This window comes from Ailuropoda melanoleuca, chromosome 6 (assembly GCF_002007445.2).
Source record: "Ailuropoda melanoleuca isolate Jingjing chromosome 6, ASM200744v2, whole genome shotgun sequence".
In the NCBI taxonomy this organism is placed as follows: domain Eukaryota; kingdom Metazoa; phylum Chordata; class Mammalia; order Carnivora; family Ursidae; genus Ailuropoda; species Ailuropoda melanoleuca.
In genome coordinates, this window is record NC_048223.1 from 88,355,250 (window position 1) to 88,380,598 (window position 25,349).

The 25,349-nt window shown below is 53.3% G+C and overlaps 1 protein-coding gene across 1 annotated transcript; it reads right to left on the reverse strand.

The window, feature by feature from the left end:
- Positions 1 to 6,279: 6,279 nt before the first annotated feature.
- On the reverse strand, positions 6,280 to 19,891 carry GDF10 (growth differentiation factor 10). The gene is made up of 3 exons (XM_002930071.3): positions 19,184 to 19,891; positions 9,237 to 10,162; positions 6,280 to 7,276 (listed from the first exon to the last, which is right to left on the reverse strand). Exons 1-3 carry the CDS (start codon positions 19,482 to 19,484, stop codon positions 7,085 to 7,087), a joined length of 1,419 nt encoding a protein of 472 aa, XP_002930117.1. The 5' UTR covers positions 19,485 to 19,891; the 3' UTR covers positions 6,280 to 7,084.
- Between the last annotated feature and the right edge of the window lie 5,458 nt (positions 19,892 to 25,349).

The following is a 25,349-nucleotide window of genomic DNA, read 5'->3' on the forward strand; positions in this document are numbered from 1 at the left end:
GGGGGCGGGGTGAAACCCGGAGCCTCAGAGTTGCCGGGCCTGGATAGAACTTGCTGTCCTGACCCTTTGGGGACACTGTCAAGGGAGGGTGGACGGGAAGGGGTGCAGCTTCATAAGTGCTGCTTGGAGAGGGGTCAGGGAACATGCTGGGCATTGAGCCAGCTCTGTACAAGAATTCCCTAGGGCAGGGAAAGGATGAAGGGGCCCAGAGCCTGGAAATGGAGCTCAGTGTGCGGCAAGGAGGGTCTGGGAGGAGCTGGAGAGCCAGGCAGACGTCCCCCACAATGCTTCAGGTCCCAGAAACAGGCCACATTCAAGAGGCGGAGCCAAGGGACACATGGGGGTGGCCTGAATGTGGTCAGGGGAGCATAAGGGGCTGCTACCTGATGTTTTCTTAAAAACATGGTAGATTTTATTTGCTGATTATAACAGTAGTATATAGAGCAGATGACTTGGGAGATGCAAAACATTATGAAGAAAGAAATAAAAATAACTTACAGTCTCACCAGTGATGCCCACAGTTAATATTTTGAAATTCAGTATATGCAGCTCCACAATCCCCTATTCAAAACCCTTTGGGCCAGGAGTGTTTTGAGATTCAGAAATTTGCAGATCTTGGAAATTTGGTATGGTGTATATACAGTAATATTCCCAGTGGGGTTGGGGACAATACCTTATAACCAAATACATTAACGTTTCTGCAGTGAAACGAATAAAAACACAAATGCCCATTCAGATCAAGTTCTGCCATGAAAAGAGTCAAAAGGAACTTCAGGTTTCCTGATAGTTTTAGATATGGGATCTCTAGTAGAGTTCTGTGGACCTGTTTACATATGGGGTCACCACATCTGGCCGTGGAGGCTACACATGAGCCCTGCCTGGAGGTAGGTGCTGGTCACGTAGACTGTAATGTGGGTGATGCCCCCAGAGCTGTGTAAAACAACGTGCCTGTGCACTTCTGGAATTATCTGCCCAATAAGCTCAGGGTATCAATACGTCCACCTGTCCTTCCTTTACTGTTTTTAACTAATTGCATCAGGCCTCCTGACCCATATTATCAGGAAGTCTGATCCATTTCCTATATCGTCCAAGTGCCCTACAGGTTTATTCAGTCCAAAGGAAGTGGAGGTGGGATGGTATCAGTCCAGCTTCTTCATGCTGGAAGAGGCGAGGGAGAAAGAGGTCCTAGCAGGTCCCACCTACTGTTGCTTCTCTGTGACCCCTGATTTTGTCGTTGGAGATGGGTCCCACACGTCTAACAGCTGCTTGACCACAGCTGCTGGGATGCCCTGACTGGTTCAAGTTTCTTCCCAGGTCTCCGTAACATCCCCCTTTGGGCACCAAGATAAGAGATTTCTTAGGCATTCTCCAGGCTTACATTCTTCAAAAGGCGTGTGGCTGGAGTGAGAGACGAAGCCATCTGTGGCCATATTATGATCCCATTCTGCCCTCTCTCACTAACCTCTAGGATCTTGTGGGGAGCCTGCGCCGCCAGCTCAGACTCCCACTCTCCTCAAGGTGGTGTGATTTCAGAGACCTTGTTAGAAGGGAGTAGGTGCAGACATCTAGGTTGGCAAGATGAGAGGATGCTGCAGAGGGACGGCGGTGGTGGGGACCTAACAACGTGAATGTACCAGATGCCACTGAGCTGCAGATGGAAATTTGATGATATGTATATTTTACTACAATTAAAAGAAAGAATTTTTAAAAAGTTTATCATTTAGAGTTCTTTTTGTGGTAGATTGCAGAAAAGCAGAATCCAAAATTTTAAGCAAGGTGGATTATGGCTAACTAATGAAAGCTGCAAAGTCCAGAGAAGGTTTGACTTGAGCAGAGCCTTGTCCAGAGACCAGGCTAAGTTGTAGGGATGTTTTCTCCACGCCCAGAGTGTGGTCTTGACCCTCCCCCTCCCTGTTTTGGCAAGATGGTTGCAGCAGGTCCGCATTGCATCCAGTTCACACGGGGCCTGTGCTCCCGCGGGTAGGGGCGGGGGCTGCAGGGGCAAAAGCCTCTTCTCCAGGAAGTCCCCGTTAGTCTCAGGGAAGCTTCTTGGTCCTGATTGGGTCATCCGCCCATGCCCTAGCCAATCATTGTGAATGAGGGGAATGCAATGTGCTGATTGGTTTAGATGGGGGTGATGCTGCCGGCCTCGAGGAATGAGAATCAGATTGGGATAATCCCCTAGTGGGGTCTAGATCTAGTCCCCGGAAGAAGCCACTACTTACGGATGGTGAAAGTATCTTCCCATGCCATTTTCATATACTTCATTTTTAATGACTGAATAATATACAACAGTATGGACCCATCCTAATGTATTCAACATTCTCCAACTGTAGGACAATTGGGCTATTTATTAAGATAATGTTGCAAGGCACATTGTTATAGGCTACATTTTATATTCTTTTCTTAAGAAGGTTCATCAGAAGAGGGGTGTCTAAGCCAAACTGTATGCAAACGACTTCAAAGCTCTTGGTAAACGTTGAAAGTTGCTTTCCAGAAATGCTCTTTTACTGTTCACTTACATTAGCAGAGCCTAAGCACCTGTCTCACCACCCCTCACCAGTAGTTCTTTCTAGTCTTTAGTAATTTGATGAACAAAAAATGTTAATTTGCTTTGCTAGCTGAGCTGGACTCTATTTATTCTCCCTGTTTTGATGAGCCACACCACAGGGTCTGGACTTCAGCTTTCTAGAAGGTACAGCGGTAGCTGCTTTGTACCCACACCTGGTCCAGGGCCATGCTCAGGAATCATATTTGGTTCTGGGCTGTGTGTCCAGGGAGAGGGCCAGAGTGATCCCGAAGGCCTGGGTGCTCCTCAGGAACACTGAGTGCCGTTAGTACGGAGCCTGGCACACGGTAGGCATTCAGCAAGTAGTCATTCTTGCTCTTGTCTGTACAATGTCTGATTTTTCCATCCCTGTTTCTGTTACCCCTGGAGTGGCTCTGGCCTTCCCTTCTGCAGAACCCCTGCTTTAGCTGTGCTTTCAGTTTGGAATGCCTCACACTCTTCCCCACTGCCCTCTACCTGCACCAGTCCCCCCTGCCTTTTAGTGCCCTCCAGACTGCCCTCCACCACACAGCCTCTGTGTTCTGAGTGACAGCGCTTAGACATCTGGATTCATCTGACAACCACTAGGACGGGCCCCAGGATCACTGTCTGCTGTTGGCTTGAGCTGGCATATCCTTCCTGCAATTTGACATGGCCAGAGAGCGGGCCTTGTACTCACCGTGGATTGGACACCTCCTCTGGGCAGGCCTCCATGCTTGTGTCTGCACATGTCCTTGAACACCTCAGGGTACACCTCAGGGTACCCATTGTGTGGGTCATTCTGGCTCTGCCCTGGTGGCTGCTGACCCTGCCTTGTCCTTCTGTCCGTTCTCAATGCCCAGATAGTTTGGCATTACTATGCTACGGTGATGTTTAACCAAAGCCCCTGTGTAGTTCCATCTCTCCCAGGACTTGTGAATTACAGAAATAGAGTCATCACATGCGATCGCTATGGGAGAAGTACAATTTAATGAATAAGAGAGGCACATCTGACTCCGCCATTTGTTTCAAGGACTGCTAACGCTCATCTTTCCAGCAGACAGACTTCAGCCTTCCTTTAGGGAGGTGGGACATGATCTGTCTGAATTTCCGTGATACAGCTGCCCCCAGGGGGTCAGAAACCCCTCTGTCCCAGAAGGTATGCCATGAAGACACCTGTTCCTGTGAGCTTCTCAAACTCCACACTTCCCACACATTGCCCAGAGAATGAGCCAGGCAGAGCAGGGGCTGGGACCCTTCCCAGCTCTGAGCCTCTGCAAGACCCAGCTTGCATCTGGCATAGGTGGCATCAGTCTCAGGACCGTGCCCAGCTGGTCAGTGGATTTATTGGAACAGTGGTTCTCAAAGTGTGGTTCCTGGCCCTCCAGCAGCAGCACTTGAAAACTGGTTAGAAATGCAAAATCTTGGGGCGCCTGGATGGCACAGTCGTTAAGCATCTGCCTTCGGCTCAGGGTGTGATCCCAGCATTCTGGGATCGAGCCCCACATCAGGCTCCTCCACTGGGAGCCTGCTTCTTCCTCTCCCACTCCCCCTACTTGTGTTCCCTCTCTCGCTGGCTGTCTCTGTCAAATAAGTAAATAAAATCTTTAAAAAAAAAAAAAAAGAAATGCAAAATCTTGGCCTGGGTCAGCTGCTCTAGAGGCAGGGCCCAGCAACCTGGTCAAGCCCTCCATCTGATTCTGATGCACATTCAAATCTGCACATTGGATTCGATAAAAGAGGACATTCGTACAAGCCTTCCAAGAGATAAAGTATGTCTGTACGGCTTCGTACGGGATTGGGCACACAGCAGCCGCTAAATAATTGAACAAACAGGTACATTCCTCTGCTGAGCAGGGTGACCCCTACTCATACAGACAGGACTGCCGGCACAGACTGAGGGATTTAGGGTGGGATTAGAATGGAGAGGGAAGGAAAAATACTGCAAAGCTGGAATGAGCACCCTTCTCTCTGAAAGCAGAAGAGAAAAAGGGAATAAAAATATCAGGGGCATCAGTTTATCTGTGAAGGATCTTATGTTTCCAGCTTTTGATATAAGGAAATAGTCTTGAACAGCCAGGGCTGACTCCAAAGTCGTCACCGCTGGGTCACATCCATCCTGGCACAACCGTGGCGCCCCTGCGTGGCTGGACACAGCAGGGATCCTCCCAGCCTGCCCCCCATCCTTGTAAACCAGAAATGAAGGCTCACAGAAGTCATAGGCTTTTGTGGTGACCCAGATCTCCCAGAAACTGCGAATGCCAGAAAGAATAAGACAGAACTCTTACAGGACACCCGAGCTTCATCAAGAAATGGAAGGGGAGCAGTGTATGAGAAAAAATTGGGGGGGCCATGGAGAAAGGAAGAATCTAGTATTGAGAAGAAAGGCATTGGGAGCCTTATCAAGTCACAATATTTTTACTCATTTTGCTATTAATTTATATCCTGTTTATGTTCCAAAAAGGATTGGATGTGGCCAGCCAGACGCTCTGTATGCAGAGCAGTTTGGGACACCGAGCACCCAGGGCAGGGATCCTGCAGGCCCAGCACAGTCCCTGAGGGAATAAGGCAGTGTGTGTGCTAAGGGCCACCCCCTCGCCTCACCTGATCTCTGCCTGGGCAGGGCCGCGTGCCCAGGGCTGCCGAGCAGACGCTGAGCAGACTCTGTTGGCCTTGGCTGGGTGTCCCCCCTACCTCCCACCTACCTGTTCTGGGCATCCCTTCCAGCGTCTGTTCCTCTGCCTCTAGCTGCAGCCACCGCATCCTTCTGCAGAGGCCACCTGGGCTTCTAGAGCTGCCATGGAGAGGGCCAGAGACCTGGGAGTTTCCATCTCCCCACCTGGGAGCAGCCTGGAGAAGAGGTCTGAATGCCCAGCTCCCTTGCTTCAAGGCTGGGCGAACCCTGAGGTGTAATTAAGCTCCAGAGCTCCCCACAAGATCCAGGATCTGGGGTGCTTGGTTTCTTGGCCTCCTGACCAGCTTTCCCTCTTTCTTACCTGTTGCTCCTGGGAGCACTTCCTCATCTATCCCTTGCCCAGGCATGCTCGGCTCAGGAGCCTAACTTAAGAAGATGCCATGGGCTTCTTTTCTCCTCCTAAGTGCCCCCTCCGAGGACTGCTCATGGCTTCTCCATCTCCTCCAAGTCAGACTTGGGGCTGTATCATCCTCTCAGCTTCCACCTGAAAGGCTGCCCAAATTGGACCCAGATTCTCCTTCAGATATGCTGGCCCATCAGCTTCAGGCACTAGAGTTGATGCCTGCATGGGGTGATGTCAGCTCGGGAGTAAGGGAACTATTTATGGGAAGCTATTTTGGGATGGGGCTGCTGATGAGGAAGCAAGAGCCCCTGGACCTTAGGAGACACCCCTGACTGCTTCCCATTGAATCTCTTGCTTGAAGTACCCCAAGGAAGAGGTCTCTACCCAGGGCAACACAGATGTTCCTTTAAATGTCTCAGACACTTTTCAATCACTCGATGTCCCCTCTGAGGCTCAGGATGTGAGGAAGGTCTGTGAGACCACTGTGCCTGCCTGGGGCTCTATCCTGCCTGGCTGAGCCCAGGATGGCCACTGAGCCGCAAAGTGGGCAGGCAGGATGCTGGAAGGCATAGGAGTAGCTGGTTTCTGTAGTTTAGAACAGAGACAAGAAGGTGTAGAGAGGCCTAGGGGGCTCTACTCCTAACGGAGGCCCAGCGGCCCCCAAGATGTCATATTTGTAGGTGCGGATATATACATATTCTGGAATGGGTGACATTCAGTTTTTCAAGATACCACTGTACCTTTAATTTATTAGCTTTCCATAAAAACACATGACATACACAATCTACAGTATAGAAAGTATAATTTACAAAAATATAAAAATCTCGGTTATTTTTTAGTATTCCAACATATCACTGCATGTGTTATTTCAATAAACATGTTTAGACAATGCACACTTAACCTGCCTGATTACCTCTGTGGGGAATGGTGTCCACTCCCCCCTCTTTGTTTTAAAAAAATATATATATTAAGAAAAAGAGACTACAGTGGGTTATATGTGCACACCGTGTGGGTGAAAGCTTTTGCAGCGGAGTTTCAAAGTTCATAGCGCTATTTAGGCGCTGCGTTTCAGTATCAACACGTGGCCCAAAGTGTGTTCAACCGACTGTTTAAACAGGGGTTCTTTCCTTGTGAGGAGAGCGGATGCTCTCATGCCTGCAGCCTTCCTCCCCGGTTACGAGATGATGGTCACAAAAGCCACCATGGCGGACCTGTTCGGCTTTCAGGTCTTCAGAGCAGAGGGGATGGATGACAAGCAGCCTTCAGGCGAGGGTCAGTTCCCGGTTTCTTTCAGCGGATTCAGACTGGCATGAAGGGCGCTAAGTCATCAGCAATGAGAGACCCCAGAATGGGCCCCGGGGGACAGATCTTTCCGGGACCCGGCAAGGGTGCCTGTAAGCTCTGGCCCATATATGCAGCTGTACCCCTCACGAAGCCTTCACCCCAGAAGGCCCTGAGGATGCTGCCCTGCTGGGTGTGGGGCGGGGGGAGGTTTCCTTCCGCCCCGGAGTGGCTGGCCTTACCGGCAGGCACAGGTCTCCACAGACATGTTGGGGTACACCTTCAGAACCACATTCCGGTTCTCATCCAGGAAGAGGACCCCCAGAGAGTTCATCTTGTCGGGAACACAGCAAGGCTCTGGGATGCCCGGGACGATGCCCACGGCCCTGACGATGCTCTGGATGGTGGCGTGGTTGGACGGGCGCACGATCTGCAAGGCAGGAAAGGAGCATGGTCACAAGGGGCTCTACCCTCACCCACCCACTGTGCCACCTGCATGTCCTTGACTGGGGCCGCAGAAAAGGTGTCAACATAGAAGAAAAAGGGAGGTTCCGGGGGCACACATTTCCTCTAAAGTCAGCCGCAGACAGAGTCCCAGGGAGCTGTGCAAAATCTCTGGCCTTCCTGCCCGGTGAGCGTTCCAGAAGGAGGGAAGTTACATCCCTACATGACTGGCCACTTGGGGGCACCTGTGCATCGCTCATCCCCAAGGAGCCCCTGGATCTGGGCAGAAACTGTCCGGAGGGTGATGCCCAGCTGTTCTGCCCGGGCCACAGCTGCCCACATTTCACAGGCCCAGGAGTTCAGACATGTGACCCGTGTGAGTGTGTTCTTAGCACTGGGGGGGAAGGCCCCCAGGCGTGTGCACACCGGCATGATGGGGCTGGAATGGACGTTTCCCAGATGGGTCCGACTGTGGGGTGTCAGGCACTGCTTCACCTCACCACCCTGTCTTCTCATAGTATCAATCGTATGGGGTGGGCTTACCTCTATTTTACTGGTGAAGAAGTGGAGGCTTAAAGTCTAAGTAATTGACCAAGATCCCTCACAGTTAGCAAGCAGACAAAAGTCACAGAAAGCTGGAAATCATGCTTGCGGGGGCCTTGCGGACTTTCTTTCCCTCTCCAGGCAGGCTTGCACCCCCAGAAAAGTCGGGGTCCCAGCCACAAGCACAGAGAATGCTGTTCTCAAGCACCTCCAACAAGAGAAACAGGACCAAGCCACAGGAGTTTCAGCTCATGGTGGGCCAAAGGCAGTGTACACGTAGTGTGCTGATGAGGATTGCCCCTTGCGTGGGGAGGTGGGCAGGACAGCCAGGTAGGGACATCTGATTTGCGGGCTCAGGCGGCTGTCAGGGAAGGCGGCAGGCAGTCCGCCAGACTGATAAGGTAGGTGCTGGGCCAGCCAGCTGGAGCCTGCTGACTGCTCGTGCAGCATCTGCCCAGGCCAGGGCTAGGCTCTGCTAGCCCGCACCTGTCTCTGTCCGGCAGCTCCCTTCCTCTCTCTTAAACATGCAAGAAAAGCCCCTTAATTCCCAAACAGGTTAATGCTGCCCCATGTCTGCGGCTGGGAAATCTCAGCCAACTGATTTATTTACATTCAAATTGGATTTATGCACGGACTTCCTTTCTTGAACGGGAGGGAATGACCTGGAACTCAGCAGAGGAGCTAAGCGGGAGGCAAGTGTGCACTCCGTGGGGAGGGCCGACCTCAGCTGGCAGCCAGCCCACTGCAGCTCTGGCCGAGGGGAGATGGATGGACAGAGCCACAACCCAGCCCGGAGGAAAGGGGAGACTCCGCAAACGCGGGGCCCACAGGGCAGATAAAACAGCCGTGCGCCATGGGTCCCTGTCTTGCGTGGGAGGCAGGGGGCCGGTGGGGGTGGGGAGGAGTCCCTAGGAAGCCACTGAGGCCATCTGTGTGCTGGTCACAGACCCCAAGGCCCTGAGGTCCAGGCCAGGAACAAAAATGAGAGCCTTGGTGAGGAAGGGGCTTCGGAGGCCTGTCTTGCCTACGGGGTGGGGGGGGGGCAGGTACCAGCTCTGCAGGGTGGCTGCTGCGTGGGAACGCACACCTAAGGAGACGGATTCTCCTGCTTTTCAAAAGAAGACATGTTCTGATTTAAAAATCAAACTCGGCTTAAGTCAGCCCTTTCAAAAGCCCAGCCAAACCGTGTCCGTCTGCGTGCCGTAGTGCCCTGACGGGCAGCCACCCGAGGACCTCTGCCGACCCATTTCCACCTTGAATAGGTGGGAGGGGTTCTAATCCCTGTATCCCTGTTCACCGCTGAGAAAGAGGTCACAAGGCAGAGGGACTTGCCGGCAGGGGCAGAGACGGGAGCCACAGCCAGACGATGGGCTGAACGCAGCGGTGCTGCCCAGACAGCCTACCTTGGGCATGGGGAACTCGCACACCCCCGCGCAGTAGTAGGCATCGAAGGATTTGGGCAAGATGATCCATTCATTCCACCCGATGTCTGCGAAGTCCACCTTCAGGTACCTGCGGGAGCAGACCCGCGGCTCGGCCCACTGCTTCCTCCGGGCTTTCTGCATCGTCTTCTCATCGAAGTCCAGCACCCGCGAGGAGGCCATGAACACATCCTGGCCCTTCTTCCTTCGGTCCTTGCGCCCTGGCCGTGGCTTCAGGACCCGGAAGGGGCCAGGCCACAGTTCATGCTTGTGGTAGTGCTGGGCGTGGGGGGCGTGCGCCGGCCTCTCGTCCAGCCCTGGCAGCTCATTGTCCTGGAGGGGCCCGGTGGCCTGAGTGGCCCGGCGCACCCGGGGGTCTGCTGAGCTGTTGGGGGCCGCGCCGGGCTCCGGGTCTCCAGCCTGGAAGGGGTCATATCTCTGCAGCGTCACTGCCACACTATTGGGCTCTGAGATGGCCAGGTCGTCAGCGTAGATGAGGATGTAAGGGGCGTGGGGGCTTGGACTGGGCACCCCTGGGGCCTTCTCCCCAGAATCCAGCTGGGCAGAGAGGAGCAGCTCGCCATCCTGGCGGGCTGCCTTGATGATGGGGGAGATGTCCTTGGCCTGCCACAGGCCCCGTGGCGGGGGCACCAGGGCTACGGCTCCGCGGAGCAGCCCCTGCGTGGCCGTGTTCTGCGAGAGACTGCGGAAGAGCAGCTGCTGGCGTGTGGGCAGGCCTGGGGGCAGGAGGCGGCAGGACACATTCTTGGCCCACTGCTTGCACGGTACCTCTCGTGCCCGGGGCCACCGAGGTTCTGAGTAGAAGTGGAATGTGGCTGAGAGGATCATTTCTGAATCCTGCATAGAAGTCAGGTTGAAGAAATACACAGTCTTCTGGTCGACCATTTCTGTGCGGGCAGGAAAGATCACAACAGGTTAGGTTCTTTCTTAGCTAGGTCCCGGTGCCCAGGGGGTCTCCCACCCAGGGCTGGGATGGAGGAAGAGTGCCCATTTAGGGAGCCCCTCCAGCCCAGTCAGGCTTTCCTCATCTCGGGTTATCCTCACAGTAAACTGAGGAGGGCGCCCTTACTTATCCTCGATGAACAGATGAGGAATTGAGGTCGGAGAGGTTGGGGATTGTCAGTATCCCACTACAAAAAGGAAGAGGTAGCAGACGGGAGCACCTCCCTGCATCCTCTCCCCACACCCCAGTGCCCTCAATGCACAAACGCACAAATACCACTGACACCTCCACGGAGAAGGTAAGGTGGAATCAGGTTCTCGGGATGCTTTGAGTCAGGTGCAAGCCCTGTCAGAGCATCCCCCTCTATGAACTCAGCCCTCTGGCTCACAGATGCTAAATGCGGTCATTCTTCCAAACGAGGTGAATGAAGCAGAGCACCCCTGACTCCCCTGTATTCCAAATGTCTTCTGAGGGAAACCGGACTTGAGGGCACAGTTGTCTGCTACATGTTTTGCCCAAGGCCTTGTAAAGCTTGCTGGACAAAGGAAGAGCAGTATCAGGGTTGCACCAGGCCACTCGACAAAATCTACAAAGACCAGGCTGCTCTCGAGAGGCCCAAATCCTGAGAAAGACCGGCATTCCTCAAACATCCCATCTGCAGCTCCAGAATGCTCTGGCCCCTGAATCCCTGGGACTGTCAAACCCCTCTTCCTTCTTGCCTGGTTCTACCAGGTGCATCCCAGGACCACGGGGCACAGCATCCTCATCTGTGGCCCAGGAAGCTGCCCCGAGCCCAGGCAGCATGAGTTCTCTGAGTGGCCAAGTCCTCCAGAGTGTTCGGGCAGGGGGAAGGAGTTGCTCCCCAGGCCGCCCTGTGATACTGCAGGCTGGTGGGAGACCAGAGCTGCCAGGCTGGCTGCCTCCGTCCCACTGCTCTACTTCCAGATGCCAGCTGTCTGGTGGGTGCAGACTGCTGGGTAAAGCTGCCAGATGGACAGAGCTCCGACGCACGGGTCTGTGTATGGGTGCAGGGACGCTGGGCCCGAAGGGCATGGGTCAGGGTCTTAGCTGTTCTGACACCTGCACTCACAGAATCAGCTGGGATTTGTCTTCGTTACGGGAAGAAGGCATAATGCGATTGGGAACTGTCATGTACTCTCAAGGGACCATGAGAGAGAGGAAGGAAGGAAAAATCATATCCACAGAGGACCTGATTAATGTCAGTCAAGAGGGAGATAACACTCGAAAGACCCTGCCTTATCTGACCCTCTGAGCAAACGCACAGAAGAGTGGCAGTCCCTCCCTGTGCTCCACACAGAAGGAGCAGCGCAGGGCTGTGACGGCCGATTGAACTTGCCTTCTCCAGACGCTGCAGCCTTTGGAGTCCTGGGCTCAAGGTCTGTGTTTCCCCAACTTCCTGCTCTCTGCCTTCCTCCCCTGGAGATGCTGATTCAGAGGCTCTGGGACAATGTGGCCAAGGGATTTGTGTTTTAACCAGCATCCCAAAGGACTCTAACCATCAGGCTAGTTTGTGTATCCAGGGCTGTTGTGTGGGTGGGGTGCAAGCTTGCCAACAGTGCAGCCCCCTATCCTCCAAGCTGGACAGGGCCCTAGGAACCAGGTCCCCAGGCCGCATCAGGACCACACCGAGCTCAACTGCCTCAGGCAGACAGTGGGGTCTCTATTTCACATGACTGCTTGCAGGATTAAATAAACAGCATATGTAGGGAGCCAGGCACCAAGAAGGAGTCCCTAAATGTGGTTCCTTGCCACTTCCATCTAAAGGACCAAGGCTGGCAGAGCAAGCAAGCTCTTCCTACACCGACTCAGTATCCCCTCAGTGATCCAAATTATCTGAGTTGTAACCCAGCTAACAAGGCAGATAACATGTTTTTCTTTAACCCAACTGAAGTCTGTTGTTCTGTTACAGATTGTTGCTAGGAAATGCGTTAGGTGGCTCTAGGACAGACATTGCTGACACTTTCCGAAGAGCTGGCCCATTGCAGCAGAATGCAAGCATCTCTGGCCCAGGAATTTACAGCCTTTGGTGAGGAAGAACACAGCGGACTGGGGCAACAGAGATAGGCCTCCCCAGAGGAAAGACCCCAGCCTCCCTCCCAAGGATGAACTAACGGACTAGGGGGTCTATGAAGAAGGTCAACTGTGACCACCATGCCAGGGACAGCAGCTTTGGCCTGAGGCAGGTGTGGCCCAAGGAAGGCGCTGGGAGGCGTGCCCCCGGGGAGCAGGAAGTGCCTGAGAGGAGGACCCACCTTCCCTGAAGGTTATTCCTGCACAGGATGCAGGAGAGGGACAGCAAATATGGCTCCTCTTCATACAGAGAACCACAGACAGTGTGCCCTGAGACTGACAGGGGGAGGGACTTGGAGGTCACCCAACCTGAACAATCCCACTCAGGAGTCCTTCCTCCGTGTGGCTTGAACACCTTTGGCCATAGGGAGCTTGTCTCTCAGGAGGCAGCGTGCTGCCTGCAGACCGTCTCTGTGGGAACTGTGGGGTGGAGATGGGCCAGCCCATCCCCAGCGTGTGAAGGGCCACAGGCTGGCTCCGATCTCTGACTGTGTCTGCATGCATGCAGTGCAGGGGGCTCCAGGTTGTGACGAGAGAAGGGAACCTACATGAAGTCTCCCGGCTGCATGAGACCAGGCCTCAATAGAGAAACCCCTAAGAGAAGTCCCTATTTCCTGTGAACCGTGCGGGTGCCATGCCTCATGGTCAGCAAAAAAAGACCTTCCCTCCCTCCTTCCCTCTCTCCCTTCTCCCGCCCTCTCTCCTGTCCTTTTCCTTTCTCTTTTTCTTCCTTCCCTCCCTGCCTTCCTCCTTTTCTCACTAAACATTTGGGAAACTCCTACTCTGGGTTCAGTGTTGCGTTGACTGGGGTCCTGGAAAAGGTGACCGGAGGGCCTCAACCTAGGCATGAGACAGACGGGCCATCGTGATGACTCCCATCTCCCACCCTGTAGCAGCTTTGCAGAGCACTGTCCAAGTGAGGCCCTGGGGATGCTGGGCACAGTCACTCACAGGCCACTGCCCTGCTCACAGCCCTCCATTGCCCCGGAAGCAAAACGGAACCCCTTGCAGAGGCCTTGCTTGACCTGGCCTGCCTCCCTCCCCACCCCCTTCCCTGCCCCAGTCACCCTGGCTTCTGGTTCTTCCAACACGAAGTTTCCCCTCTCAGGGCTCTGCCTCAGCTGTTCCCTCTGCCATCACCCCTCCTCCTCCAGGCCCAACCTCCTCCCCTTCCGTTCTCCACTCAAAGGGCATCTCTAATAAAGGGCACCTTTGGCTCCTGTGGCCGGAAGAGAAACCCCGTCACTCTGTCCCCTGCTTCATTTGTCTTCATGTCACTTCCCAACATCCTGATACGTATTTCTTTGTTATTATTTCTCTTTCCCCCAGAACACGAACTCCAAAGGAGTGGAGCTTTGCCAGCTCCGCACACGGCTGCATCCCCAGGTCCTAGCCCATAGCCTGAGCAAGAGGAGGTGCCCAGAAGTAAGTGGTGAATGACAGGGGAATCGTGGGGCCTTTGCTAGATCTGGCTGCTTCCGTTAACAAAGGGGGATCCCTGCCTGCTGCCTTCAAGCTCACCAAACACATCCTGAAATTCCAGAAAGCCTAATTCTTTGGGGAGATGGAGCTGATGACACAAATCCAACTGGAGACCCTGGGGAGCAGGATCTTTGTCCAGTTACTTCCGCTAGAGCCTCAGTTTTCTCACCTTTAAAATAGGAATAATATCATTTACCAGTTATGGAGGTCCAAGCTCCAAGCGTGTACGCATGCTTGATTCCCCAGTTTCCCAAAGAGGAGAGCAGATGATGGGTCATTCATTCTCTGGAAAAAGATGGAGCTTCAGAAAGGGTATCTAACTTGCTTAAAGTCACCCAGCTGGTGAGGGGCAGGGCCAGGGCATGCACCCAGGTCTGTCTGCCCCCAAGGCCATGCTGCCCTGTGTATTCTGACTAGAATGGTGATCCACCTAGCAGTGAATGTAACAAAGACCACGTGCTGTGAAGCGCAAACCGTTTTGCAAACACAAGCCCTGATGTGGATGCTCTGGGGTTCTAACTCCCTGAGAAAGAAAGGACTAACTTTATTTAGACTAGCCATTCTCTCCTTGGATTCTTGGAAATCTCAGAATCCTAACTGGGTCCACTCTGGGGGCACTCGGCCTCCTTCCTGAGGGTAATGGGGAGGGGACGGCGGGGGGGGGGNGGGGGGGGGAGGGAAGAGGTGGCTCCAATCCAAGGGTCCCTCCAGGAACCCTGCTGGCCAACCTTCAAGCCAAGAGGACTGTCAGACTGCTCTGCTCTTTTGGAACGGAACCTAAGACACATGGAGATTTATCCCTTCCTCCACTGCCCTGAAAGCAGCCATCAGAGTGACCAGAGTGAGAACGTGGGGGTAAAGATTCAAGCACCAATGGAAGCTGGAGGAAGGGAGCCATGGGCCACCAGGGTTGCTGCACAGAAGGGAAGAGAATGAATATGTATCAAGCGTCTATTTTCAGGCAGGCCCCAGGGGAAAGCCTGCTTACATCACTTACTAGCTGTGGAGCCTTAGGCAAATCATGGAGCTTCTCAGTGCCTCAGTTTCCATGTCTGGAAGCTGGGCCGAGTGTTTGTACGTACTTCCTAAAGTTGTAAGATCATCTCTGCAGAGCTCACCCCATGGTGTCTGGTACTTAACACATGCTCAGAACGTGCTGGCCGTGTGATGTCACCGGCTCCCACTGCGCTCAGGGCACCATGTCCTTGCTCCCTGTCCTCATGCCCAGTGGGAGGCATTGCCACCTGTCCACCCCTCCGGCAGGAGCCAGAGAGTCCCGTGGCCTCTCCCCTCCTGTATCTAACCAATCCCAGTTCCTGCTGGTTTCACATCCAGTTTCTCCACAACCATCCTGCACTCTGCGTCCCTCCACCACCGTCTTCACCCATGGCCCACCGCGACCCCAGATCACCGTCACCCCTTGTGTCACACTCATGCTTCATGAGGAAATCATCCATTATAGATGATGAGTCAATATCCTTACTATACAAAAAAACCTCTACCAGTTGGTAAGAAAAACTCAAGACCACAAGGAGGAAGCCGTTTCCATGGGAAAAACTGCAACTGGCTAAAAGGCGTGAAAAACAGTTCAAGATGACAAGGAATGGGAAAAAAAGTAACTTTAAATGAGGATAGAGCAAGTTTTACCTGCATGTTAAAGATATGATCTTACTAAGGTAAAAAAATGATGTATATATAATATATAATGTATAGTATATATAAAATATAGTAATATATTTATATAAACTATAATATATATTATTTATTATATATTCCATATATTCCACTAAACTATTAACTCTGGTTATATTTGGATTTGTGATTAGGAAGACTTCTTTTCTTTATGGTGATTTTCTATGGTTTCCAGATACGTGTGACTTTATTTCATACTCTCTTCTCTCTCCGCCTCCTGCATCTCTCCTTCGCTCTCTCTGTCCCCTCCCTCTTCCCTTGCCCTCCTGCTTTGCCCCCCCCCACCCCCCATCTGCACACAAATATTGCCCCACTGCTGCAGCCAAACTCCAGGCCCCTCAAGGCCCTTGATGGCCTGGTTGGGCCCACGGGTCAACCTCCATCTCCTGCCTCTCTCCTCTCATTGTTTCCTCATTGAAACCAAACTGTTCCTAGTCCCCAGCACACAGTAGTCGGCTGCACTCCTACACCTGGCCAAACGCCACCTGCCCTTAGAGTCTATCCGGAGCCTCACCTCCTCAGCGAAGGCTTTGCTGGCCCCTCCCCACTGACCCTCCCGGCGCTGGGTCAGTGTCGTCCCTTGGCTCCCAAGCACACCCACAGCCCCTCCCCATGGCATTGTGTCCCCTGTTCTGCTGCCCGTACTCTCCTGCTTGCTTCTCCCTTCCCCTGGTTCGTGCACTTTTCTGGCCAAGAGTCTGTGCATCTTTGTGTCCTCTGAGCTTACAGCAACTGCCATCTAATGAGGTGCTCAGGAAATACCTGGGGAACTGAAACTAACGTGACCGTTGGCATTGTTGGCAGATGGCTACGTATTATTACTCTCGTTTGAAGATGAAGACATCAAGCTCAGAGAGGTTAAGTAAACTGCCCAATTTCACAGAGGTCAGTGGAAGAGCTTAGAGTTAAACACAATTGTTTAGGACGGGGGGGAGGTCTAACCTTAAGCCTTAGGGTCAGGCTCAGAAGCGCTCTCCACTGCTGTAGACTTAATAGGGAACAAGACACACTTCAGGGAGCAATGGAAGGGAGGGAGGAAGGAGGGGACTAAAGTAATAGTAATAGCATCTAATAAATGACCGAACCCATGCCCAAGGCACTGTCTCAAGCACTTGACATATCTCAGTTCATTTTAAAAACCCTATAAGGAAGGGAGCATTACTAGCCCCATTTTAGATGTGAAAAAACAAACAAACAACAAAACAACTGAGTCACGGACAAGTTTAGTTCCTTGCCCAGGTCACAGACTCAGCATTTGGACTTCAGCCGTCCGGCTCACAGCCCGCACACAGAACTCGAGCGATCCTTCCTGGTGGCAGGTGAGGACCATGGCTCCATTGCCTCTAGGGCTGCAGGGACTACCCCTCTGAGACTGCAGAGGCCACTGTGATGCCACAGGATGGTACTGGTATATTCCAGGGCTGAGCTAAAACCCCCACATTGGTGCCTCATCCATGAGATGAGGGGTCCCTGCCCAGGCTCACAGCTTCTCACAGCTGGGGTGCTGGCTCACAAAGCGGGCATGTCTGAGGGCTGGCGGGGGGCTGGGTGTGAACCAATTAATAATGCGAATCTAGGGAAGAGGTGAGTACCAAACTGTCTGGACCTACGCTATGTCAGGCACAAACCCACCTCGTCCCACCGAACCTTCACCTCCGCACTGTGTGCACAGAAACCCATGCTCAGAGAGGGAAAGCTGGTGGCGTTGGGACTTGTACCCATGGCTGTCAAATGGTTCCAAATAAGCGTGCTGGGTTTGCCAGACCGTCGCAGACTGGTCTGGAATAATCCTGATCTCCCAGAGAATGGTCTGCTCTACCCTCTGTCTCCTAAGTCCTAGGCTGAGCTCTGACGCAAGTGGAAGAGACGCTAGCAGTGGGAGCCGCACTGGCTTGGCACATTGGAGGTCCACCCTTGCTGCTGTGAATGCCCCCCCCACCCCGCCTTGGTTTTCTTATCCATAAAATGAGAGGGCTGGATGTGATGCACTGTCCTCAGGTCCTTTTCAGGACTAACACCGCATGCGACAGTGTTACTTGTGCTATCCCTGTTCTGGGCAAATGGAAAGACAAGACCGAGCACCTCCACACTGGCGGCCGTAGCAGTGAGGGCGCTCAGTGGACATGCTCGCTTCTGCTGCAGGACGGACGTTGCTGACCTTGCTTTCCTCAACAAGGAGGCTCTGAGGACTGAGTTAATGGATGCAAGGTCAAGTGTAAGCCCACAGGAACACAAATGCTTTGTATTTCCACAGGAACAACATGCACCCACACCTAATCTGGCCAGTGCTGGGCTCTGGGCAACCCCACAGGGAAGATACTGGCAGGACCTGCCCATTTTCTAGATGATTACAGTAAGGTCCACAGAGCTTTAGTGATTTGCCCAAGGTCATGTTCATGCTAGATGATTCTTGATTGGCTTAATTTAATAATGATGCTCCAGAAATGGACCCCATATGATAAATAAAAAGTACCAGGGAGGATGGAGTTAGGTCCAGTTGGCGTGGAGCCCAGGAACAGTACCAAGCGGTCTGCTCGGTGGAGGATGGGGTCCCAGGCCTCTCAGTGGCAGGTATTCCCTAATACATTGTTATGCAAGGCCAAGCTTCCCAGATAACAGGTGTTACCTGGAGTCACCCAACCAGCAGTCAACAGGTGGCCGACCTGACCCAGACCGTCTGGCCCGGCATTGGGCTTGCTCCTCTCCACCGCGGGAGGCGTCGGTCCCTAGAGAGCAACAGTTTTTTTCTCCTGATGAATGACCTTTTCCCCCACAAGGGCTGCTGTGGACCCCTACCCACACTTTCTGGAATGGCATTCTGTGACCATGGGTGGTCACCATGACAACCAGTGTTTTCCCGCCACCCTTGCCACCAGGCTGCACCTCCTCTCTGCTCGCCCAGGGCCCGCAGTGGTAGGCCAACCCGGCTGGCTGACGGCTGAGGCCACAGGCTGGAAGTGCTCTCAGAGCAGGGCAGGGAGCGCTCTGTAAGTGACCTCTGCCTGCTCCATCCAAGGTGTGAGGACAGGTATAGGATCTGCCCAGGTGGGGCACGGTGGGAGGGAAGTAGGGCACCCCCACTGCCCAAGCTTCTGGACCCTTCCTCAAACCCCCATGGTCTGAACATTTCATGTTAGTGCCTTGCAGGCCTCAGTTGTGTGTACCCCAGACTAGGCACGCAAGGTTCTTCTCAGTCCACTCTGTTTGCCCAGCCCCGGAACCCACTAAGTGCCCCCAGCTAGAGGTTCACGCCCCCTGCCTGGGCCCAGTGTCTGGCACTTCTACTGGGGCTGCCTGGTGCCCACCTGACTATTCCCGCTCAGTACCCTTCTCAGCTGTCAAGAGCCAACACAGCTGACCCCTATGACATGGATACGACCGGTCAAGAGCTTCCCCAGCCCAGGATCATCTCCACCCTGTGCTTAAAGCTTTGTGTATGGGGTAGTCTAGACCAGCAAGTGTGACACCCTCCCAGTCTTGCAGCACCCTAGGGGCAGGAACTCTGTGTCACTGCCACTCTGGCGTCCCCATGGAGGCTCAGGGCCTGGCATAGAGTGCTTGGTGAATAGTGAATAAGCGAATGAATGAATGAGTCTATGAATAGAAGGAAGAGAAGAAGTGGGAGCAATGGTGGGGAGGATGAACAAGTGAGGAAGGGGGAGAAAGACAAGAGGGGTTGTCCGGGACCCCCTCTACTTACCTAACCGGGCCCGGAAGCTTCGAACCGTGTTGCCCCCTCCCGGCCTCGCGCCCCTCCGACTGTATTTCTCATAAAGCCGGAGCATGTGGGCAGCGACCATGTCTTGGGCTCCAGGGCCCAGAGTGGGAGCGGCGTCCCCCGGGAACCGCCAGGGGTCCTTGATCCCAGCCAGGCCATCAGCGGCTGCAGGCGGGGCGGACTGGGCGGGCGCCTGGTGGCTGCCGCCCGCGTCCCGGAGCAGCAGCAGAAGCAAAGGCAGCAGGGGCAGCAGCTGGGTAGTCCGAGCAGGTCCACGGGCCATGGTGGGTGGCGGCGGCGAAGGGTCGAAGCCTGGAAGGAGGAGAGAACGCGCCGGCGTACGGGAGGCTGCAGACCGACCCTGGGGCAGGAGGGCTCGAAGGGCGCTGGGTGCGGAGATCCGCGTGGGGCGCGGCGTGGAGCCGGCGGGAGCCGAGCGCTCAGGTCTGTCCGCACCGCCCGAGCCCCGGGCCAGCGGTCACGGCCGTCCGGAGCCCCGTGGAGCCGAGCCAAGCCCGAGCCCACGCGACGCCCCAGCGGACTCGCGCAGCAAAACTTTGCAGCCCGCAGCGCGCCCCGCTCTGCGGGTTAGAGGGGCGGGGCGGGGCGGCGGCCGGCGGCGCCCTCGGGGGGACCGGCGGTGCGCCCCAGGCCACTCGGGGCTGCCGCAGACACGGCAGTCCCTGGGCCCGGCTGCGGTGTGCGTGCGCCCGTGTGTGGCGGCGTGCGCGCGCAGGGGTGTGCGCCCGAGTGTGCGCCCAGGAGTGTGGGGGGCGTGGGCGTGGGCGAGCGCGCTCACCGCTCCCCTGCGGAGAGACGGAGACCCAGGACCCGGCCGGCTCCTCTGTGTCGGGCGCCGCAGCCTGGTCAGGGTTGCGCGGGGGGCTGGGGCTGCCGTGGGAGGGGGGCCCGCCTGCCGGGTTGCCCCTGTAATGGCATGTGATGACTGTGTGGTTGCAAGATGACAGCTCCCCCGTGAGGACCTGAAAGGGGATGTGTGGGCCCCCGGTTGCCTCTGAGCCGGTATCCAAAATGCAGGAGTGAGGGGAACGGGGACCCTCCCTGGGCAGCATTTGGAAAGAGAAATCCTAACCCCAAAACTCAACCAACCCAGGGCAACTGGAACAAGATCCACATTAAAATTCAGAATTAGTCCATTTAACCGATCCTGTATTTGGCAACAGTGATTTCAGTTGTTGAAGAAGGACATCAAAGGTCTTTATAATCTTTGGACCTGTTGTCATCAGGATTGTCCTGGAAAAGGACGTGGTTTCAAATTGCCTTGCAAAACGTTTCCAAGGCGTCAGGATAGGAGAAGAGAAAGCAGTAGCTTTTCCAAGGTTTCACAATAAAGTGAGGGTACAGTGAATCCCTGGCCGACTTCCCCTCGGCTTAGCCCTGGGGCAGGAGGTCCTGCATTTCATCATGCCTTTAGTGTGGTTTCTTGTCCATGGATAGAATTTCAGGGGGTCTGAGAACTTGGATGGGGAAAATTTACGTTTTTATTTTCAATAAACTGTAACTAAAACAGCATTTCCTAATTTTAGAAATGCAGGCAACCAACCACAATGGTATTAACCATACCTGTAACTTCCATGAATTAATTAAAAGCAGATATATTGCTATATTGCAAAGTTATTTTTCACAGTATCTGGAGAAGTATATTTTAATGCAATTGACTTTCTTGGTAACATTGTATGTTAGAAAATTTCTTTTGAAAAGGGGTCCACAGGTTTCATCAGACTGAGGAAGGGGTCGAGGGCCCACACAAAATACTTACAAATCCTTGTGAGGAAGGGAAAGGACCTCTTCAAACCCATGTTATGTTCTTCCAGAACTATCTAGGATACTGCCTATGCTACATTTCAAAGGACTGTTTGCAAACTTGTGAACACCCTGTTCCCTTTACTTGGTAACTTTGGGCTCCGTGAGCCAGAATCGTTACTTTTCTTGGAGGGCTCACAATGCAATAATTGAAAAATTGCTGGAAAACGCTTCTGTTGGTGTGTAAAACACAACCTATTTGTAATTCTTTTTAAATCTTGCAGCGTCCAATTAGAGGCTATCCTATTGAAAGCCTCTGAACCTCAGGCCTGTAGCTTTTGGAAAACTATAGAGAAGCATTTTATTTATTTTGATAATTATCCCACATGGCAGCAACTTCCTGTCAATGTAGCTCCCGTTTTTTCTGTGATACCGCTTTCAAAACTGCTTGCCTGGAGGTGCGATGATCGAGTCACCGTCTTAGACTCGATGAATCTGTCCTTATAAATGATCCGCACCGACTTTTACTGCTCCCTTTCCCCCACCCCCCACCCCCACTGCCCTCCTTCTCCATGTGCCCCTCACTTCCCCTCTCCCCTCCTCTCCCCTTCTCCCCCAGAATGCCTCTGACCTGTACCGGCTGGGGGTAACCTCTGCTCATGGGTAGTTTTGTCTCTGCTGGGGCCATACACAATCGAGTCCTGTGAAAAGGAGGGTTAGTCTGCAGGAGGCCGGGACAAGCTGAGCTATTCGGGATCTATGTCCATTAAAGCCTCTTGCTCTCCTTAACTCATTCCCCCCCCTCATTCAAGCCAGCCTGAGGGTCAGGCTTTAGCCAGCCCTAAAACCTGTAGGGTACAGATTCTCTGAATTGTTGGGAAAGAATTAAGGCATCAGCCACGGACGGCTAATATTTCTTGCCTCATTTTATTGCTGAACAGCGGGACTGTAAAGTCTTGAACACTGGAGCACTACAGCCCCCTTTCATGTAGCCGAGATGATGGGATAAAAATGTGTTTGGTGAAGCAATTCAGATTACCACCGGGTCACATCCTCGCTGGCTCCCAGCACGGCCTGCAAACAGCATCGCCGAGACAAGAAACAATCGCTGTGCAATTCAGCTCATGCAGAACAGTGTTTCTAGCGTGGAAATGAGGCTAATTGTGGAGCTTGCCAATGAGAATGTTTTGTTTTTAATAGCTCAGGCTGTAGCTCGAAATAAGAGTTGAGATGGCAGACTGTGGATTCAAGTCCCGAGAGCTGCGATTTCTGACAGCTTCCTCCTAAACGGGTTGGGGTCCTGGAAGTATCATACACTATTCGGACCAGGAACACTGGGGTCTTGGACTTGCCAACCAGGAAGAGAAAGGGCTCTCTCCGGAGAGGGGAGAGGTTGTTTGGGGGCCCTTAGTCTTCGAAGTCTCTCTGCCACACTCTCCGGGTTCCTTACACAGAGAAAACCCCGAAGACGGAGTGCAGAAGCTCAGTGGTTAGGAAGCCCCAGGCCTGGAGAGTTCTGAGAAGCAAGCTCATTTGCTTTCCTCCGAACCTCTCCCCAAATAAATACCCCATGAATTGTTCCTGAGCAACTGTTTCATGATATTGTCCAGGTAGCTTGAGGTAGAGTCAGTTTTCGGCTCTCGCTAGCTCTGCCACTAGCCCCATCACCAGCCCCGTCACTTCTTTGGAACCCTTGCAGCATCCCGTTTACATGAGAAGGCTGAGCCCTGGACTCTGTTTCAGCTCCAACGCTGTATTCCTGGGTTTGTGGCCTCATGTCAACCCATTTTTGGAAGTGAGAGAGTCAGTGTGACCCTTTGGAGTCTATTGAGACTAGGGTTTGTGTGCCTGTTTTCACTACTACCGAGCTGTATGGCCCTTAGCAAGTTGCTTGAGCTCTCTGGGCCTCAGTTTCTTCAGCTCGAAAATGGGGACAGGAGCAAGATATTCTGAGGATCATTAGTAAGAGTTTAGCATGAGATAGTACTAAATAGCATTGATGCTTGTTACTACTCTTTGTATTTCTTGTGCATTCAAAAGAGGTTGTAGCCTATTTGAAGGGGACCCAGACTCTGGGAAATTTGGTAAGAGGTTCACACCAGCCTTGCTCTGCAGAGGAAATGCATTTCTTAGTGCACAGTGCCAAGAGCTAGAAAGAAAAGGAAAGGAAGGAGAATGTTTCCAAGATTAGGAAGTCATAGACCTCTACTGGCGGTATCTGGGAGTCCCTGTCCAGAGGTTGGGGGGGGATGACTGACAGCCCTTCATCTAGATATCCAAAGCTCTTGGCCCTCAAGGACAAAAGAGGTGTGAGTGAGTCCCTGTTCCCATTTGGGGTATGAGCTGTGAAAAAGCAGCTGAAGGGTTTGCAGGGGCGCTGGAGACAAGAATCCCAGGGCCTCCCCAGGCCGCCGGGCCCAAGTGTAATAAATCTGCGAAATAACAAGCACAAAGGACTTTATAATCAATGACAGATTTTATTTTTGCTCTGGCAAAATCCATCCGTGGAGCTAACATTTTATAGGGAAATAACTACCCACTTTGTGACTCCTCCTCGGCCCATATTCTCTTTCTTAAAGTCGGGAAAAGCTCAGAGAATCAAAGTCAGCTCCTCTGAGAACTGTGGCAGGAGAAAGCATGACTTCCCCTGGGCGGGAACCCAACCCTCCCGTTACTTCCTAGGGTGGCTCGGGCCATTCATTTCTGTTTTGCTAAAATACCCGTGACATGTGAATAAACCAGGATTACAGAACATTGTCTCGGTCAGTAATCTGAGCCGGCATGGGCTCTGGTTTGATGAAATATGGTGCTCTCTGAGCAAACATGGGAATTGGTATTACTTCTCGTTAAAGCTGAACAGTGGGACTATTTAGAACTGACGCATGAATGCTGCACTGTAGGGAGCGACAATCTGAAGGGAGCTGGTTTGGGGGAGGGGGCAGTAGTGTGTGTGAGTTGGCCCGAGCAAGGCAGTTAGGCGACGTCTGCAGGGGAGGCAGCCAAAGAGACACTTGGGAATTAGGACCCCCTTTCGGGGCTGCCTGTGCTCCTGACAACCCCAAAATAATCCTTCTTAGAACCTTTGCAGGAGGGACAGAGCCTTACATCCTGGTCCTGGCATTCGAGCCCTTCTGGTCTGGCCTGACTGCCCCCTCTGTCTTGGTGTACCTCTCTCCAGTCTCTCTTCCCGCCAGCTCTCTCATGCCCTGGATTCAGAAGGACCCGCAGTCTCTCAATGCAACTTTCAGCCGCCTCCGGCAGTGCTTTTCTGGAATCTCTCTGTGATAACCACCCAGTTCCCCTCCACGATCCGGGTGCACGTTCTCCTGGCTGCCAGGACCGTGGTCTGCTGCTGGCCCACAGCTGAGAACCTCCCCAGGGACTGCTTCACTCAAAGCTGTCCCCTTCCCTGGGACAGCCCCAATGCAGCCACGAGGCCTTGAAGGGTGTGAAGGCCTAACCCCCGAACCCCAAGGCAGGAGAGTTCTGAAGGCTCGTTGGCTCCAGGATTTGGCGTGGGCTCTGCCAGGGTGCCTGTCTTAGCCATATCACATTCGTCTTTCCGGTCTGATGAATCCCAGTTTCCATGAGCACATTCCCATGAACCTGTGCATGCACAGTTCCATCTCAGAGTCTGTTTCCTGAGACACCTGACCTGTGATAGTCGGTGCCGGGAGAGATGCGAAGAAGCGGCTCTAAGATGGGATCTGGGGGCCGAGTCACCTACTGCCTTATGGCAAAGAGGACTCTCTCTGCCTGGTCCAGGTAGCCCATGGCATGTGTAGTGGTGAACCCGAGGGTTCAGTAGCTCAGATATGAAGGGTTCGGGGAAAGTGATCACCAAAAGACAATGGAAACGGGGGCTCCTGCTGAGTGAGACAGATTCATGGGAGATAGGTACCGAAAGGTGGAGGGTGATCAATCACTAATTTAAGCCAAAGTGTGCAAATCTGAGAGGCTTCCCGGCAGTGCATTAAGAACCCCTTGCAGCTGGTGCAGCTGAGGATCTGGCCCAGGACTTAAATAGGAAGGAGCAGAGCTCAAGTGACGGCTGCATTTGCATCCCCAGCAAGTCCGTTATGCCAAAGTCAGGGTCCTAGTTGGGAAAGAGTGGTACCCCGGACTTGGGATGGGGGCGTCTTGGTTGACGTACTCAAGAACCTTAAAACTTTATAGCTGCTGGTATTGCTCTGGGCCCGAGGAAGTAGCTGACACTTCCCTTGCTTGAAGAAGCTGCAAATATAACATGTGTCTCTCTCGCAATCTCCCCACACCTCCCTTCCTGCCTGCCGGGTGAATACTGGGGTCATGTCACCACATGTCTCCACATGTCACTCAGCCAGGAGAGTGCCGTGAGCACCAACAGGGAAAGGTAGTCTAGACT